We start from the raw sequence: 17,151 nt of genomic DNA, 5'->3' as shown, positions 1-17,151 counted from the left end.
TTATCTCCAATGGTTGATAACTGTGGATCATTTGACTTCACACTCTTTAAAGTACTAATTAATAAATAAAATTTGTTATTATTATTAATTAATTAATTAATTACTAGACACAGCCTATTATGGCGGTTGGATCTCAAAGAGGATTCTCACAGACGAAGATTAAAGACATTACCTAATCACAATGGATCCACTCACAGTAACGCAGTGAGGAGCAACCCTGAACAACTAGCAATGGAGGATAAGAGGTACTGTATATTGTATACTAGACGAATGTAAAACATTAAAGGGGCGAGCCTAAGCAAGCCATAGTGCATTATTTATGAGCAAGCAAAGCAATTGTATACATGTTCATGCAAAATACAAAAAAGTGAAAATTTTGTCCAAGTGTGTCATTAGCTAGTCATCTGATCACTTATGAAATCTCTGCAGCAATTGGTTATAGCAAGCATGAAAGATCTGTTAGAAGCAGTCACTGAACGATTTGTATTTTGAAGAAGTTTGTACTTCTACAGCCTTCAACTTTGTTAACCTTCCTTGCTCCTAGAGTAGAGATGATTTAGTTACAGCACAGTAGAAATTACATGCAGCTTTTTCATGGGAGCATTCAGCTTATCAAAATCCTTTATATCAATGAAAAGATTGTATACCTGCTGTCCCAACCTTCCTTGCTGCTACAGAAGTCTTTGAACGTCAGTTTAGTCTTTTCTTGCTGACCGTTTGCTGCAAGCCGCCATTTTATTAATTGTGACCACACCCGTTTTTAATGAAGATCAGGCTATTTAACTTTAATAATAGTTAGACGAACGTATGCCGTACATACAAACAGACGTTTTCTCGCCCCAATTATTATTTATTTATTATTATTATTATTATTATTATTATTATTGTTAGTTCATTTGATCCTAATCTGTTACTGTCTCCATTGCCGACTGATGAAGATCGACTCACTGATGAAAGAGTAGGAGAAGAAGAAGGAGATATTATAGTAGAGAATAAAGAAAGTGAATAATAATAATGAGACACCTGCTTCATATACTCCCTCCCTCCCTCCTTATAGCTCCTCAGGTTTCATTAGACTGTTCAATGATATTCCTCTCCTATGTACTACCTGGTACCCTGTCATTCACTAAACAACACTTCACCTTCACTGCTGATGACTCATCTACTGAATATAATAAAGTATCTCAAATTGTAAGCAGCTATCAGTTATACCTTAAATATTCTAATTGTTAGTATCATTACATTATTCTTTATTGCTAGTGTGACTATTGCCCATTAAGTGACCAGTGGTTATTGGCCAGTGTTACTGCTGTGTTCTCTCGGTATTACATTCATCAGTTTAAAGCACTAGAGATATTCTTTAATGATAAAAGTATATGTAGTACTATCATTCATCTTATCATTATATATACTACTACATTAGGTTCAATATTCATTGTGTTAAAGAGTCCTTCAGATAGAAAGACAGTCATTAATCTACTGCCTAAAGTTGGTATTGGACCGAACTATGGACTACCACAAACAAGGTAGAGCAACATGAACTAACATACACACTCTCTGGTACAGTACATATTGATGTCCTTATGCTGTGTAGAAAGTTTAAGCAGATTCTGACTTCAATTTTTCAAGTTTTGGCCATTTTTAAAAACCGGCAAAATTCTGAAAAATTCCCTGTACTATTAGCCCATGGTTTTTTCCAAAAAATGGCTCCAGAATCACCCCCAAGTTTTATTACATTTTCTGATACATATTGATGTCCTTATGCTGTGTAGAAAGTTTAAGCAGATTCTGACTTCAATTTTTCAAGTTTTGGCCATTTTTAAAAACCGGCAAAATTCTGAAAAATTCCCTGTACTATTAGCCCATGGTTTTTTCCAAAAAATGGCTCCAGAATCACCCCCAAGTTTTATTACATTTTCTGATACATATTGATGTCCTTATGCTGTGTAGAAAGTTTGAGCAGATTCTGACTTCAATTTTTCAAGTTTTGGCCATTTTTAAAAACCGGCAAAATTCTGAAAAATTCCCTGTACTATTAGCCCATGGTTTTTTCCAAAAAATGGCTCCGAAATCACCCCTAATTTTTATTACATTTTCTGATACATATTGATGTCCTTATGCTGTGTAGAAAGTTTGAGCAGATTCTGACTTCAATTTTTCAAGTTACGGCCATTTAAAAAAAATGGGCCAAAATTTGAAAATTCCCTGTACTATAGCCCATGGTTTTTTTTCCAAAAAATGGCTCCGAAATCACCCCCAATTTTTATTACATTTTTTGATGGATACTAAAGTTTGAGCTTAAGTTATGAATCTCTTTTTATTCATTCAAAGGTCTGTCTCCCTCTCTCCTCCAAGACAGCTGTTCAAGAGGTCAGATATGACTGATAAGTGGATTAAATCAGAAATCAGTAACTTTGACTACCTCATGTTCCTCAATACAGTCGCAGGTCAGTATTTTATTCAAATTTTGAACTACATTTAAAAATTGAAAAAATACAGCAAAAAGTAAAAGTAAAAGGACAAAATTATGTATAAAGTAAACCTAATAGTTATTAATAGTTATTAAACTTGCTCTGGTTTGAACGTGTTGTTGCTGATGACACTTATCGGCAGCTGGAGTGGTGGTTCAAACAGTACACGTTTCATTGCTTTAACATCTTCAGCAGCATCATGAGCAGGGAACCCCTCATTAAACAGGTGCTGGTATACACTGGTCAGTTTTAAAGATACTTTACTGGACACTTGAACTCCAGCTGGACCCATTCCCCCATCAACACTCTCAGTGTTGGTTAAGAATGGGTTATTCTCTTTCTGTAGCTCTCGTAGTATTGATAGACTGTCAGAGAAACAAACACTTATGTCATTCAATTTCTTTGCTGTAACGCTAATCTTGCGTAGGGCATTAATTAGAATAGGAGCGTCATATCGTCTGCCGTTGTGAGCCAACAGGATCAGACGACCTGATGGGTGGAGCTTCTTGTGTTTCCGTGACAACTGGCACAGGTACATGTAGAACTCCTTGAGCCCATCGATGTAGCTCTTAGCCGGCAGCTCCTGCCCTCTCTTTAGAAGGATCCTCTTACCATTCTCATTTTTAGATACTTTAAGACCATTCACTCTTGAAGCACCAGGGGCTATGTTTTTAGTCGGTACTAAGTACCGGGACCACACCCTTTCCTCCCCTAGCACCTGGACTGATACTTGACATATATCAGAGTTTAGGGGAAGGTCAGTAGTCTCTAGATCAAACAGTAAGACCATATCAGTAGGGAGAGGAGGGGGAGGAGGGGAGGGAACAGGTGCTGTTGGTAACACATTATCACTTATGGAGTGATCATCCATTGCTATGCCATTATTGGTTGCTACATGTAGGTCCTTAGTTCCTATTGCTGGGTTGTTGTTAGTGTCCATGGTGTCCATGGTGTTGTTCATTGGTTGACCAGTGTCCATTGTCTGCGTACCATTAGCCTCCTCTTGTTCCCCATTCATTCCCACTGTAGTATCATTGTCATTATTGTTAGTGTCTGGTAGGTTAGTATTGTTATTATTATTCAGTAGTGTACTAGTCTCCATTCCTTTATCAGCTACCTCCTCTTCCTTTATACACGGACTGTCCTTCAGCCCATTAACTCCTGTATACATTACTCCAGCAGATAGACTAGTGATGGTGTCTTTAGTGATGATTCCTTCAGTAATGGTTCTTTTAGCAGGTGTGTTGTTAGGAGTAGCTGGTACTGGCCTTAATGGTGATGGATGGTGTCTAATACTGCTTAAAGGGCTCCTTGTCAATACAGCAGACTCTAGTCTGTGTTTAACTGGTGTAGTGATGGTAGCTGGTCCTTCTACAGTATCTTTTTCTTCTTCTGTTGTAGTGGCTCCCTTACCTCCACTGTATCTCCTCTGCTGTACTGTTCCTGTGCTGCTGATGGCTGTTGGTGTCCTTCTTATGATCCTCTTGCTGCTGTTGGCTCCCATTCCTTTTATATAAAGTCTTCACTTTTCCTTCTTAAAATTTACACCTTCTTCTCTTCTCTGACCTACTTTTGAAATTTCAGTAAATAGTATCCTCCTATTTTTAGCAGGCCCTCCCCTTTTGATCAGTTATCTAAACTGTAGGCTGGCCTGTGGGTTCTTTGAACCAATTGATTCCCTGTACATGCACAGCAGCTATTATAGATTTATGAGTAGGATTTTCAAAAATTAATAATAAGCTTTGTATAGCAGTGAGACAGTACACATGGTTAATGGTTTTATTCAGTTTCACCAAACATAAAGGTGCTGTTCTTAATAGTGTTCTCATTTACTCCTAACTCAGGATGGAATAAAACACGTTTCATGGCTTTAATATCTTCAGTTGCTTCATGAGCCGAATATTCTTCCTTAAACAGATGATAGTATATCTTAGTAAGACTTAGCGATGTCCTGTACAGCTTTGGTCCTGACTCCTCCTCCTTGTTATTCGTCTGTTTATTAAACAATGGAAAGGGTGGTGATTCTGTGTGAAGTAATGGATGACCTTCATATTGAATCTTGCGTATTATCAACAAGCTATCGGAAAAGCAAACTTTAAGGTCTTGAAGCTCCTTAAACCTGACGTCAATATTCTTAAACGCATTTAGGAGTATTGGGGCATCAAAGCTCTTGCAGTTATGAGCTAGCAATATGAGACGAGAGTTTGGATCAAGTGCTTTCTGTTTTATTGATAGTTGCTGCAGATACTCATAAAAGCACTTTAGTCCATCTTTATAAGGTTTAGCTTCAAGTAGTGGGGTGTCATTCTTGCAGAGGATCCTTTCTCCTCTTTCATTTGTTTTAACAGCTAGTCCAGTTACTTCAGTAGCTTCTGGGTAGATTTCTTGTGTAGGTACAAGATATTGGGACCATACTTCCTCTTCTCCGAGGACTTGAGCTGATATCTGACAAATATCTGAAGTACGTGGCAGTCCTGTTGTCTCCAGATCAAATAAAATAATGACATCATGAGGAGTGGAAGGAAGAGGAGGGGACATGGAGAGTTTAGTGGTGCCTGCTATCTCTTTGTTATTAATCCGTTGAATGCTTGATTCAAACTCGACTGTCATCAGCCATTTGCCATGTTCATCTTCAAATGATTTTTTAATGAATGTCCCATGCTTGATGTGAGTGGGCGGTAATGAGTCGCCCCTAACGATCGAAATACTTTTAGAAAACCATATCCCTTTATCGTTTAAATCCTCAGATGTGATGTTAATTTTTGTGAAAGCCTTTAACAGCACTTGTGCAAAAAATGGTTTCGAGTTATTTGGTGCTAGTATGAGGTAGGTACTATCCCTTGACAAGGAGCAGATAAAACTGTAAAATTCTCTTAGCCCTTCGGAGTAGCCCCTTGTAGGAACTAAGATGCCATTTCTAGTTAAGATCCTCTTTCCCTCTCTATCCCTTGTGATCATCATGTTTTTAGCTGCTGTCATGTTCTTGGCTATATTCTTGTGAGGCAGTAGATAGGAGGACCAGAACTGGTTAGTCTCAAACGATTGTGCCCTTATTTGGAATATATCGGAATGTTTTTGTAAGCTTGTAGTTTCAAGAGCAAAGACAATTACTGTGTCATCATCACGTACTGTGCTAGTGGATCTAATTGACAGGCTCTCACTCATCTCACAATCCATGCTGCAGCTGCTGTCCTCCCCACTGCTAACTGAGTGGTTGCTAGCTTCTGGGTAATCATTATTGACTTCCATAGTTGCTGGTAGAATTTTCTTATAATAGTAGGAAATGGGAGTAGAAGAAAGTAGGCGACTGTAACATGAATAGCCTAACCTTTTGGTTAACTTGTCTAAACCACCCATCACTAGTAAAAGAAGCACTCATGTGACTGACTGAAATCTTATAACACACTATGAGTATGATGTAATAGCTCTAGATTATCTCAAGATAATCTAGGCTATTACCACAGTATGTGTGTTTATAAGATTTCAGTCTCCTCTTATGTGTTTTTGTTTTAATGAGTCCCATCCTTTTTTCCATTCTCTTTCATAGGTCGTTCATTCAATGATTTGAGTCAGTACCCTGTGTTCCCATGGATACTCAGTGACTATAAATCAAAAACCATTGACCTGAAGGACTCAGCGATATACAGGGACCTTTCTAAAGTAATTAATAATGATAATAATAATAATTTTATTTTTCAATTAAATGTAGCCGATAGGATGCCTCAACCCATCTCGTTTGGACCAGTACCTGGAGAGGTATGAAATGTGGGAGAGTGACTCCATCCCTTCCTTCCATTATGGCACCCACTACTCTACAATGGCCTTTGTGGTCCATTGGCTGGTTAGAGTGGTAAGTCTTCAGTTTAAATTCTTTCTCTATCACCTGCTGCTCAGGAGCCGTTTACTAGTATTCATATTGATCTTCATGATGGATTCTTTGATCATGGCAGCAGACTATTCTCCTCTATAGCAAGAGCTTGGAATAACTGTCAAGTTGACTCGTCTGATGTCAAAGTAACAGCAGCTCCTTTTAGAATGACACTTTTATTTTAATGCTATTATAGGAACTTATTCCAGAGTTGTTTTATCTTCCAGAAATGCTACAGAACAACAATAAGGTATAATGATAGTGTTTGAGCAATGAAGTAATGGCGAAACTTTCTTTTAAATTGTTTTAGTTTGTCCTTGGGTTTGATGAACATGGGGAATTTGGTGAGGAACTACCAGAAGGACAGCTCAATGTTGTTAATGATGTCCTCCTTCCTCCTTGGGCTGAAAATGCTGAGAAATTTATTGAAATTCATAGACAGGTTTGACCCAGACAGTGTTTATAAAGCAGTTTATACAGTGCAACTGTTGTGTGTCCACCGATAGCTCAGGGGTAGAGCGGAGGACTGTAGTGTGTGCATGTTATCCTTAGGTCGCTGGTTCAAATCCGGCTCGGTGGAGATATTTTCTTTTTTTTTCTTTCCAGTTCTCTATGTTTAGAGATGTCTTTTTTTCTTTTTTTTTTCTTTAGGCATTAGAGTCTGACTATGTTTCTGCTAACCTTCATCAATGGGTTGATTTAATTTTTGGCTACAAGCAGAATGGTGACACATAAGCCATAGTTGTATGTTTAATTGACGTATTCTTAGGTCCTGAGGCAATAAAGTCAACTAATGTATTCTATCACATAACCTACCCAGGATCAGTGAACTGGCAGGCTATCACTGATGAGTATCAGTTAAAAGTAAGATACAGGATATTAATGGAGTACTCTCTCTCTCTCTCTCTCTCTCTCTCTATCCTTTGTTCCCATTGTGTTAGGCTCTGGAGCAGCAGGTCCTTCAGTTTGGACAGACTCCACACCAGCTGCTACTGGAACCACACCTACAGAAACATCTCGCCATTAAAGTAAATCTATTATTAATTAACCTATTATTAATACATTTATTATTATCAATAGGAGTTTCCACCTCAACCGAAATCAAAATTTAATCCAGGTATCGTATCCAATAAAAATTAATAATGAATAATAATAATTAAACTATTCTGTATTGTCCAGCTATTGTTGCTGAGGTTAATGTATCACTGGACGTTCCAATTGGTTGCCTACACCTTAGCTCCACCCACTCTCTCATTGCCATTACTTATAACCAACTGTTTGGCATTTATAAGTGGAACTATACTCAAGGTATTATTTATTTATTTATTTTATTTATTTATTTATTTATTATCTTACACAGGTACTATCAGCCAACCACCACAGATAAGTCTTGAACACGATCAATCCAACAGTAAATATTCTTCATTAATTTTTTTAATCTTATTAATCTTTTCTCCTCGGCTCCTCCCTACAGCTGCTAGTCTTAAGGTCAGATTAGGAGATCCTCTTGATCAAAGTGTCTCATTCTCTTCATCTTGTTTTGATGTGACTCCAGCTGGAGACTACATACTGTCCTGTGGTTTCTGGGACAGCAGCTTTAAAGTTTTCTCCACAGAAACAGGTAACATAGAACCAACTTCATGTAGTTATGTTGTGTAGAAAGTTTGGATTGGTTTTTTGTAAAAATTGACTTTTAATATATTTCATCAAAAATGAAAAGGAAAAAATTCTTCATTTTTATTACATTTTCTGATACATATTGATGTTCTTATGCTGTGTAGAAAGTTTGAACTGATTCCGACTTCAATTTTTCAGGTTATGGCTGTTTTAAGAAAATGCCAAAAATCTGAAAAATACCCAAGGCTATAGCCTTGGGTATTTTTCAGATTTTTGGCATTGTTTTTTCTGAAAAATGGCCAAAAAATCACACCAAATTTTTATTGCATTTTCTGATATATATTGATCTTCTTATGCTGTGTAGAAAGTTTGAGCTGATTCCGACTTCAATTTTTCAAGTTACGGCCATTTAAAAAAGGGCAAAATTCTGAAAAATACTCAAGGCCATGGTTTTTTCCAAAAATGGCTAAAAAATCACACCAAAGTTTTATTACATTTTCTGATACATATTGATGTTCTTATGCTGTGTAGAAAGTTTGAGCTGATTCCGACTTCAATTTTTTAAGTTACGGCCATTTTAAGAAAATGCCAAAAATCTGAAAAATACCCAAGGCTATAGCCCATGGTTTTTTCCAAAAAATGGCCAAAAAATCAGCCCCAATTTTTATTACATTTTCTGATACATATTGATGTCCTTATGTTGTGTAGAGAGTTTGAGCCGATTCCGACTTCAATTTTTAAAGTTACGGCCACTTTAAGAAAATGCCAAAAATCTGAAAAATACCCAAGGCTATAGCCCATGGTTTTTTCCAAAAATGGCCAAAAAATCACACCAAAGTTTTATTACATTTTCTGATACATATTGATGTCCTTATGCTGTGTAGAAAGTTTGAGCTGATTCTGACTTCAATTTTTTTAAGTTAGCCATTTTAAAAAAATGCCAAAAATCTGAAAAATACCCAAGGCTATAGTCCATGGTTTTTTTCCAAAAAATGGCCAAAAAATCAGCCCCAATTTTTATTACATTTTCTGATACATATTGATGTCCTTATGTTGTGTAGAAAGTTTGAGCCAATTCCGACTTCAATTTTTAAAGTTACGGCCACTTTAAGAAAATGCCAAAAATCTGAAAAATACCCAAGGCTATAGTCCATGGTTTTTTCCAAAAATAGCCAAAAAATCACACCAAAGTTTTATTACATTTTCTGATACATATTGATGTCCTTATGCTGTGTAGAAAGTTTGAGCTGATTCTGACTTCAATTTTTTAAGTTAGCCATTTTAAGAAAATGCCAAAAATCTGAAAAATACCCAAGGCTATAGTCCATGGTTTTTTTCCAAAAAATGGCCAAAAAATCACCCCCAATTTTTATTACATTTTCTGATACATATTGATGTCCTTATGTTGTGTAGAAAGTTTGAGCTGATTCCGACTTCAATTTTTCAAGTTACGGCCATTTAAAAAAAACGGCGAAATTCTAAAAAATACCCAAGGCTATAGTCCATGGTTTTTTTCCAAAAAATGGCTCCAAAATCACCCTCAGTTTTTATTACATTTTCTGGTACATATACATGTACTTATTCTGTAGGTCTATCAGTTCAGTCAGTGTTTGCCCACAGAGGTATAGTCTCTTGTATTTCTTTCTCTCCTGAGGAGGGGCTTCACTCGTTGGCTGGTGATGCTCTTGTTGCTACTGGATCACATGATGTCACCGTGTTGCTATGGCGATGGTCAGGGAGATATAACCGTATTGTAAACCAACTGGGAACCTCAACTCAAAGTAAAGAGAGAGAGAGAGTGTGTTCCTTTATTATTCCACTAGGTTCAGTTAATCCTATTGCTATTTTGAATGGACATGAGAAGACTATTACTTGTGTTGCTGTTTCTGCTAGTCACGGGCTAGTGGCCAGTGGAGCTAAACGTAAATAACAATTACAATACATTATTTATTTATTATTATTCATTTATTATTATTTATTTATTATTATTTATTTATTGTTATTCATTTATTATTATTTATTTATTGTTATTGTCTTCATTAGACGGTTGTTGTCTCATTCACTCTACTAACGGAGAACTACTACATAAACTGGTCCCCAGCAACCCTTGGACCCACCCACACATTATAAAGTCGTCACCTCAAGGACACTTTATTGTGCATTATGCTGATCAAAAAGGTTGTCTTGCTGTTTTCAGTTGTAATGGAAAGCAGCTCTGCTATAAAGGACTAGGGGAACCAGCCTTAGTAACCAATGCACTATCAATGAATGATGTTTATTATTATAATCATTACAGGCAGTCTCAGTATCAAATGATGGTCAGTATCTAGTGATTGGTGGGTTCAGCTCTCGTGTATACGTACTGCTACTGGACTCACTGAGTGTTGTGCATGCTTATGATAAGAATGAGAGTAGCATAAGGTCACTGCACATGTCTAAGGACAACAGGTGAAGTATCACTAGTGGCTTGTGATTATTGTTAGTGTATGATTACTGTTAGGTTCATTTTCATTGGTCATTCATCAGGAGTAGTATCCGTCTTTGCAACTCATTTCTGGAGAACTTAAAAGTATAATAATTTTAAAATTAGCTGCTACTTTTGATTAATTTTATGTCATTTTATAGCTGTTGTTGGTCATTAAAATTGTGCATTTTAGTTCAATAAACATTATTATTATTAGTATAACTTGAGACAGTAAAGCCTTACAGCAGCATTACTGTGCACTGTTGAAACAGATAGAGATCAGGTCTATCTCGACAACACTTGTGTGCAGTAATTACAACAGAATACATACAACATTGTATATACTACAACTACCAGTATATAACCAAACCATATAGAGACCTACTTGGATTAAACACACACACACACGCACGCACACTGTTGGCATAGACTATAAACTAATGACCCAATGTAAACTGTAAACTGTATATAATAGCAGCTATATGGCAATATTTCCTGGTGCATACTGGTGCTATCTTGTATACATTGTACATGTAGCTATAAATGGTAATTGCTGGTTTAAGAACAATTTTTACGCTAGCAATTAACACAATAATGAAATATTTTATGTTTAATAAATAAACTGCACAGACTGACAATGATAATCATGTACTACAACAGTACTGTTACATGAATTGTGTGTTTAAAATTGGACAAGTTATACTCAATTGTCAGTAAAAGGGCTTGAGTCAACTGTGCCAGGTGGTTCTTCCTTCTTCTTACAAAGCTTGCTTCTAATGTCCTCTCTGAAGCACGACTGAGCTAATGGACTGAGAGTTGTTATTGATAGAAATAAGATGTAAGATGTAGCATACACCTCCTTTGGCAGGCTGACAAAAATGACTACACCAGCAGTTATTATTCCAGGAAGATAAGAAATGAAATGAATAAATAATAAGACACCAAACAGCACTATAAGCTTTCTTCTTGCAGCAACATACTGATCAATGCTTCTCTTTCTCCCGGGCCCAATGGATGACCTCTCCTTTCTTCTTCTGATGTACATGAACAAGTAACAGAAAGTCCAACATGACGTTACCACAATGGTACCAACAATACTCACGAATATGATCAACATGTACACCACATACCCAACATGTCCTTCCCAAATTGGAGAACAACCAGCGTAACTTTCCAAGAAGTTATAAGTCCCAAAACCAAAGAAAGGTGTGACATTGAGAACTATTGCTAGACTCCATGTGATTATGATTGCAAGTAAAGCTCTTCTAGGAGTCACTAGACTATCGTAACGCATAGCTTGTACTATGTAGATCCATCGATCAATTGATAGTAGCATCAGACTGAGTGATATTAGGAGGACGCTATTCCAGTATATGTAACCTGCCAAGTTGCATGTAATAAGTTTCTGATCCACTGTTACTCCAAATATCCAGCCTCTACTAGCCAGTGAGATTATGTTCAGTGGCATTACCAAGAGGACAGTGAAGAGGTTACAGATTAACATGTTTGTGAGGAATAAGGTTGATGGCTTCTTCCAAGTGCCTGATGAGCAGTGACAAATTGTTATTATAAGTACAAACGAGTTGGCAATGAGTCCTGCTATCATCTCTATACTGATAACTGCTGCTAGTAGGGGACCATTGATATCAGCACTTAGAGTGAAGTTGTAGTTACGGAGTAGAACATCTTGCTGCTCATCATCCATTGTATGCAGCCAAGACCAGCCACTCCGCCTTTTATTGAGCCACACCCTTAACACCCAGAAATTGCAAAGTTTTGAAAAAATTAATAAAAAATGTATTTAAGTATGCAAGTGTGTTAGCATGAAGCTTCTAGAGTTCTGTCTTTCGCATTTGCTAGCTCCTTCCTTCCTTTGACATTTTATGATCTTTGACACAGCCTCTCTCATGTCACGTCTAAAAATGATTTGAACAAGAGGACTAAGTACAGTGATCAATAGGAACAAGACATATACTGATGCATATACAGGCTGGGGCAATGGAGTGAATATAACAGCAACAATAGCAACCAAACCAGGAGCATAGCAGGTCAAATAAACAACCATCATCATCCCAAAGAGACCAATCAATCTCTTCTCTTTAGATATGTAGACACTGCACTGCTGGGGTATTCGTGATATGAACTCTGTCCTTAACCTCTCACTTTGGAGGAACCTCCTGGTATAGCAGTAGGTCCATAGGGTGGTGGTTACAATACTGCCAATGTAGAATATGAATATAATGAAGGTGTATATGACATGACCCATCTCTTCTTCCCACAGTGGTCCACATGACCCATAGCTGTTAATGAATCCAAATGATCCCAGACCAATGAAAGGAGTTATGTTCAGTATTGAAGCTATCAGCCATGAGAAAGCTACAATGGACAGTGATCTCTTTCCTGTCATGTACCTTTCATACATGAAAGACTTGACAATGTAGAAGAACCGATCAAACGAGAGTATAACTAAACTCTGTGTGATTAGCAGGACACTGTACCAGTAAAGGTACCCAGCAAAATAGCAATATTTGACTTGTTCTGCTTCAGTCTCACCTAACATCCACTTACCATTGCTGCAGGTTGTGATGGGAAAAGGCATCACAAAGAGGACAATCAGGAGGTTAGATATCAGCATGTTAGTAAGGAATATAGTAGAGGGTTGTTTCCAAGTCTTTATATGGCATATAGTCAGTATGAGTACAAATGAGTTAGCAATGAGTCCTCCTATCATCTCTACACTGATAACTGCTGCCAGTAGGGGGCCATTGATATCACCACTTAGAGTGAAGTTGTGATTAAGTTCAATGATATCGTCCATTGAGGAAGAAGACTTTGGTCTGAATAGAAAGTACTTTAAATACTCGTTGGAATTTCTCATTGATAAGATTGCAGTTGCTATTATAGTTTTCAAGTTCATTGTTGTTACTTCATTGTTCAAAAATATAATAAAATCCTGTAAATAACTAATTTTATAGCTATTAAATAATGAAAATATAACACACAAACAATAACTGGATTTTAGTTTTCGGAACTGGATGCAATCCGAGTATATTTTTTATTAAAAAGTTTAGCCACTTCAGAGCACCAGCCAGTCAGCTTGACTACAGTACCTCTTATATCTCGCCTGAAGAAAGACTGCACTAGAGGACTTAGGACAGTAAGCAAAAGGAAGAGTAAGAAAATGGTAGCATAAAGTTGAGGAGGTGGAGCAGTAACCAGCTCCATTAGAGCTACTATCATACTGGGAAGGTAACAGAGTAAGTGTACAATCATTATCATACCAAAGAGACCAATGACTCGTCTCTTCCTTGATGCATATATATCATTAGTATTGCCATCATTGTTTACATCAAACAACTGTAACCTTTGTCTTTCCATGTTTAAGTAACGCCTTGTGTAAATCATAGTCCAGGAGGACGTTATGATGATGCTCAACAAGAAAATGATGAATACTATTAGCATGTATACTACATAGCCAGGCTCTCCTTCCCAGCGTGGGACACAAATACCGTAACTTGAAGAAAAACCAAAACGCCCGAGACCAAACAATGGTGGGATAGTTAGCAGGGCAGCAAGTAGCCATGACAGTGTCACTATTATTATTGATATTTTCCGGTTCATGTGTCGCTCGTATTCAAAAGACTTGACAATGTAAAAGAACCGATCAAACGATAGCAACACGAGACCTTCTGTGATTACAATCACACAGAACCAAAACATGAAAGCCGTAAACTGGCAAGCCTTCACTTTCTGTTTGTCAGTTTTTCCGAACAACCACTCACCACTTGCTGCAGTTGTAATTGCAAAAGGCATCACAAAGAGGACAATCAGGAGGTTAGATATCAGCATGTTAGTAAGGAATATAGTAGAGGGTTGTTTCCAAGTCTTTATATGGCATATAGTCAGTATGAGTACAAATGAGTTAGCAATGAGTCCTCCTATCATCTCTATACTGATAACTGCTGCTAGTAGGGGACCATTGATATCACCACTTAGAGTGAAGTTGTTTTCATCCTCCATTTTTTGTAGATCTTTTAGATAAGAAGATGAAGATTACAATCTCAGAGAGCCAAGGACTAATGTATCTTGTTTATCTTTTGAGAATTAGGAATGTATCAAATTTGAAGATACACTTGAATGGGTGTAGGCTTCATTTTCAATGTATACCATACGTTTACTTAAAATGGAATTTATACGAGACATCAGTACATGTACATTTATAGATAATACAAAGGAAGAAGTACATCTAGTAGACCATGTTATACTTTAAAGCGTGTGGTTATAGACTGGTATTGAAGAATAAGGAAGAGGAATCAATGGATGCTGTTCATAACAACTTCACTCTAAGTCCTGATATCAATGGCCCCCTACTAGCAGCAGTTATCAGTATAGAGATGATAGGAGGACTCATTGCTAACTCATTTGTACTCATACTGACTATATGCCATATAAAGACTTGGAAACAACCCTCTACTATATTCCTTACTAACATGCTGATATCTAACCTCCTGATTGTCCTCTTTGTGATGCCTTTTCCTGTGATAACATCAGCCTTTGGTGAGTGGATATTTGGAAGTACACTAGACCAAAAGGAGAGTGTATGCAAGTTCACAGCTATCATGAGCTTGTTCTGTGTTGCAGTAGCTACAGAGGGTTTAGCACTCCTGTCATTTGACAGATTCCTTTTCATAGTGAGAGCATTTCAGTACAACAGGTACATGAGTATCAATAAGTCACTAATAGCAATTTCTATATCCTGGGCAATAGCCGGTATTATCAGCATTGTGCCTGTGCTTGAGTTCAACGTGTATGAGTTTGCCTACAGTTTTTGGTACTTGTGTTCCTGGTTTAGAGGAACAGGTTGGTTTTGCAGTATTTGCTTTTATCTATCCAGCACTGCTAGTGGGGAGTATCATTCTAACTTCTCTATGGACGTTCATATTTATGAGGAGATATCTCAGAACAAGAAGGACTAGATTAGACTTCTTATCATCTTGTGGGCAGCAGAGCAACGTTTATGTATCACAAGAGAAGAAGTTAATAAGTCTATTTGGGTCACTACTTATTGTTTATGCTGTGTGCTTCTCTCCATATCTCTGCATTACATTCCTTTCAACACTGATCATCGTACCTCCAGTGTATTACACTCTGGCATTTATCATGTACCTGCTACAAACAACCCTCAGTCCTTTGGTACAGATGTACACATGTACTTCAGAGCTGAACTGAGAAATGCAGTAATGAAGATATTCTGTAAAAGATGCTATAAAGAAAGAGACAGAGCTGAAGATGACAATAGAACTACTGCTATAACCACATTGTATATATAGTTGATTGATGAAGCTACAACATTATTGTAACATCCCTTCTTTCATATATACATAACTAGATGGTCCATTTAGTATTATTATCCTAAACAGGAATAGTAATTTAATGGTTCATAAATTTACTATTAAGGCAATGATTGTATCTACTGTTTTGGTTGCATCTGCCATTGTTTATTCTGATAATCACTCCCTGTATGTAGCTGTTGTAACAACACTTGATAGCTTAATAAGGAAACAGTGGAATTAAGAGTTAAAGTTCACCAAAAATATAAATTAGAGAAATCTTCATTTTTGTTACATTTCCTGATACATATACATGTACTTTTATGTTGCGTAGAAAGTTTGAGCCAATTCCAATCAAAATTGGATTTTAATAAATTTTAAAAGTTTCTCCAGAATCAGGCCAAAGTTCCTTACTATCGGTAACGCTGTAGTGTTACTAAGTAGGATTCACCCTACTTTAAAATGGTTGCCACGACTTTTGCAGCCTTGCTATATAGTACAGGAACTTTGAACAAATTTTGCCAAAAATGAAAATTAGAGAATCCCTCAATATTATTACATTTTCTGATATACCGGTATATATATGTGCATGTACTTATGTTGCTTTAAAAATTTGAGCTGGTTAGTATAAGAATAAGCTCAAGTTTTGTTGCCAGTACAGTGATGATAATTTAAATTAGATTACAATACATCCCATTTGATAAAGCATGCATGAATCAGTTAGTGGGTGGATACTATCAAGCTTGAAGCCCAACATCCACTATGGCAACTTCGTTGAACGCAACTTTGTGGTTACTTTGATGTATGTCAACTTTGTTGCCAAAAGTAGAACAGTGTTCTACTTTTGGCAACAAAATTTCTGTTGATTCCAACAAAGCTGCCTAGCGGATGTTGGGCTTCATGATAGTATAATAATGCTGTTTAACAACAGGAGGAAGAGATAAACTAATAATGGATGACAGGGACGACAACTTCACTTTGTATGCTGATATCAATGGTCCCCTACTAGCAGCAGTTATCAGTATAGAGATGATAGGAGGACTCATTGCTAACTCATTTGTACTCATACTGACTATATGCCATATAAAGACTTGGAAACAACCCTCTACTATATTCCTTACTAACATGCTGATATCTAACCTCCTGATGGTCCTCTTTGTGATGCCTTTTGCAATACTTACTTGTTCCAGTGGCCAGTGGTTACTAGGGAAGACAGTGTCTGAAAAGGAAGCAACCTGTAAAGCTAATGCGTACACTAACATGTCCATATACATCATAGCAACACTGAGTCTGGTACTACTCTCCTTTGATAGATACTTCTTCATAGTAAAGTCCTTTGCTTATCAAAAACACATGACGTCCAATAAAGCAGTTATAATCATCATCATATCTTGGATATTA

At 37.0% G+C, this 17,151-nt stretch overlaps 6 protein-coding genes and 1 non-coding gene across 7 annotated transcripts in view; 4 read left to right on the top strand and 3 right to left on the bottom strand.

The window, feature by feature from the left end:
* The window catches only part of LOC100640082 (lipopolysaccharide-responsive and beige-like anchor protein), a 12,832-nt gene extending 2,193 nt beyond the window's left edge, over window positions 1-10,639 (top strand). Inside the window, exons 10-33 of the mRNA XM_020000099.1 lie at window positions 1-51; window positions 100-245; window positions 892-1,001; window positions 1,058-1,191; window positions 1,261-1,372; window positions 1,424-1,526; window positions 2,332-2,447; window positions 6,019-6,131; window positions 6,181-6,321; window positions 6,366-6,485; window positions 6,536-6,589; window positions 6,650-6,781; window positions 6,991-7,063; window positions 7,109-7,203; window positions 7,281-7,367; window positions 7,420-7,456; window positions 7,519-7,647; window positions 7,700-7,750; window positions 7,814-7,960; window positions 9,546-9,737; window positions 9,780-9,878; window positions 10,000-10,202; window positions 10,253-10,404; window positions 10,457-10,639. Coding sequence (XP_019855658.1) covers window positions 1-51; window positions 100-245; window positions 892-1,001; window positions 1,058-1,191; window positions 1,261-1,372; window positions 1,424-1,526; window positions 2,332-2,447; window positions 6,019-6,131; window positions 6,181-6,321; window positions 6,366-6,485; window positions 6,536-6,589; window positions 6,650-6,781; window positions 6,991-7,063; window positions 7,109-7,203; window positions 7,281-7,367; window positions 7,420-7,456; window positions 7,519-7,647; window positions 7,700-7,750; window positions 7,814-7,960; window positions 9,546-9,737; window positions 9,780-9,878; window positions 10,000-10,202; window positions 10,253-10,404; window positions 10,457-10,523 — 2,664 coding nt within the window. The 3' untranslated portion in view covers window positions 10,524-10,639. The remainder of the gene's footprint in view (window positions 52-99; window positions 246-891; window positions 1,002-1,057; window positions 1,192-1,260; window positions 1,373-1,423; window positions 1,527-2,331; window positions 2,448-6,018; window positions 6,132-6,180; window positions 6,322-6,365; window positions 6,486-6,535; window positions 6,590-6,649; window positions 6,782-6,990; window positions 7,064-7,108; window positions 7,204-7,280; window positions 7,368-7,419; window positions 7,457-7,518; window positions 7,648-7,699; window positions 7,751-7,813; window positions 7,961-9,545; window positions 9,738-9,779; window positions 9,879-9,999; window positions 10,203-10,252; window positions 10,405-10,456) is intronic.
* On the top strand, window positions 6,836-6,919 carry Trnay-gua (transfer RNA tyrosine (anticodon GUA)). The gene is given in 2 exon segments: window positions 6,836-6,871; window positions 6,884-6,919. It is a non-coding gene; the product is annotated as a tRNA-Tyr (tRNA).
* A 342-nt stretch (window positions 10,640-10,981) lies between the features above and the next one.
* Window positions 10,982-12,176, bottom strand: LOC105313806 (G-protein coupled receptor 161-like). Its single transcript, XM_011407529.2, has one exon. It carries the CDS (start codon window positions 12,123-12,125, stop codon window positions 11,124-11,126), a length of 1,002 nt encoding a protein of 333 aa, XP_011405831.1. The 5' UTR covers window positions 12,126-12,176; the 3' UTR covers window positions 10,982-11,123.
* A 43-nt stretch (window positions 12,177-12,219) lies between these two features.
* On the bottom strand, window positions 12,220-13,351 carry LOC100639828 (5-hydroxytryptamine receptor 7-like). The gene has a single exon (XM_020000121.1). It carries the CDS (start codon window positions 13,335-13,337, stop codon window positions 12,222-12,224), a length of 1,116 nt encoding a protein of 371 aa, XP_019855680.1. The 5' UTR covers window positions 13,338-13,351; the 3' UTR covers window positions 12,220-12,221.
* Window positions 13,333-14,445, bottom strand: LOC109584382 (5-hydroxytryptamine receptor 7-like). The gene has a single exon (XM_020000122.1). It carries the CDS (start codon window positions 14,438-14,440, stop codon window positions 13,439-13,441), a length of 1,002 nt encoding a protein of 333 aa, XP_019855681.1. The 5' UTR covers window positions 14,441-14,445; the 3' UTR covers window positions 13,333-13,438.
* Window positions 14,446-14,659: 214 nt separating this feature from the next.
* Window positions 14,660-15,805, top strand: LOC105313805 (D(1A) dopamine receptor-like). The gene has a single exon (XM_011407527.2). The coding sequence runs from the start codon at window positions 14,677-14,679 to the stop codon at window positions 15,394-15,396; it is 720 nt and encodes a 239-aa protein (XP_011405829.1). The 5' UTR covers window positions 14,660-14,676; the 3' UTR covers window positions 15,397-15,805.
* A 499-nt stretch (window positions 15,806-16,304) lies between these two features.
* On the top strand, window positions 16,305-17,148 carry LOC109584377 (5-hydroxytryptamine receptor 7-like; the record flags this gene model as incomplete). Its single annotated transcript, XM_020000098.1, has 1 exon — window positions 16,305-17,148. A coding segment is annotated over exon 1 (447 nt), but the record flags the coding sequence as incomplete, so codon positions are not given.
* Between the last annotated feature and the right edge of the window lie 3 nt (window positions 17,149-17,151).

The sequence above is a fragment of the Amphimedon queenslandica genome, unplaced genomic scaffold (assembly GCF_000090795.2).
Source record: "Amphimedon queenslandica unplaced genomic scaffold, v1.1 AMPQUscaffold_13214, whole genome shotgun sequence".
Taxonomy (NCBI): domain Eukaryota; kingdom Metazoa; phylum Porifera; class Demospongiae; order Haplosclerida; family Niphatidae; genus Amphimedon; species Amphimedon queenslandica.
This window is presented reverse-complemented; position numbering and strand designations above follow the sequence as displayed.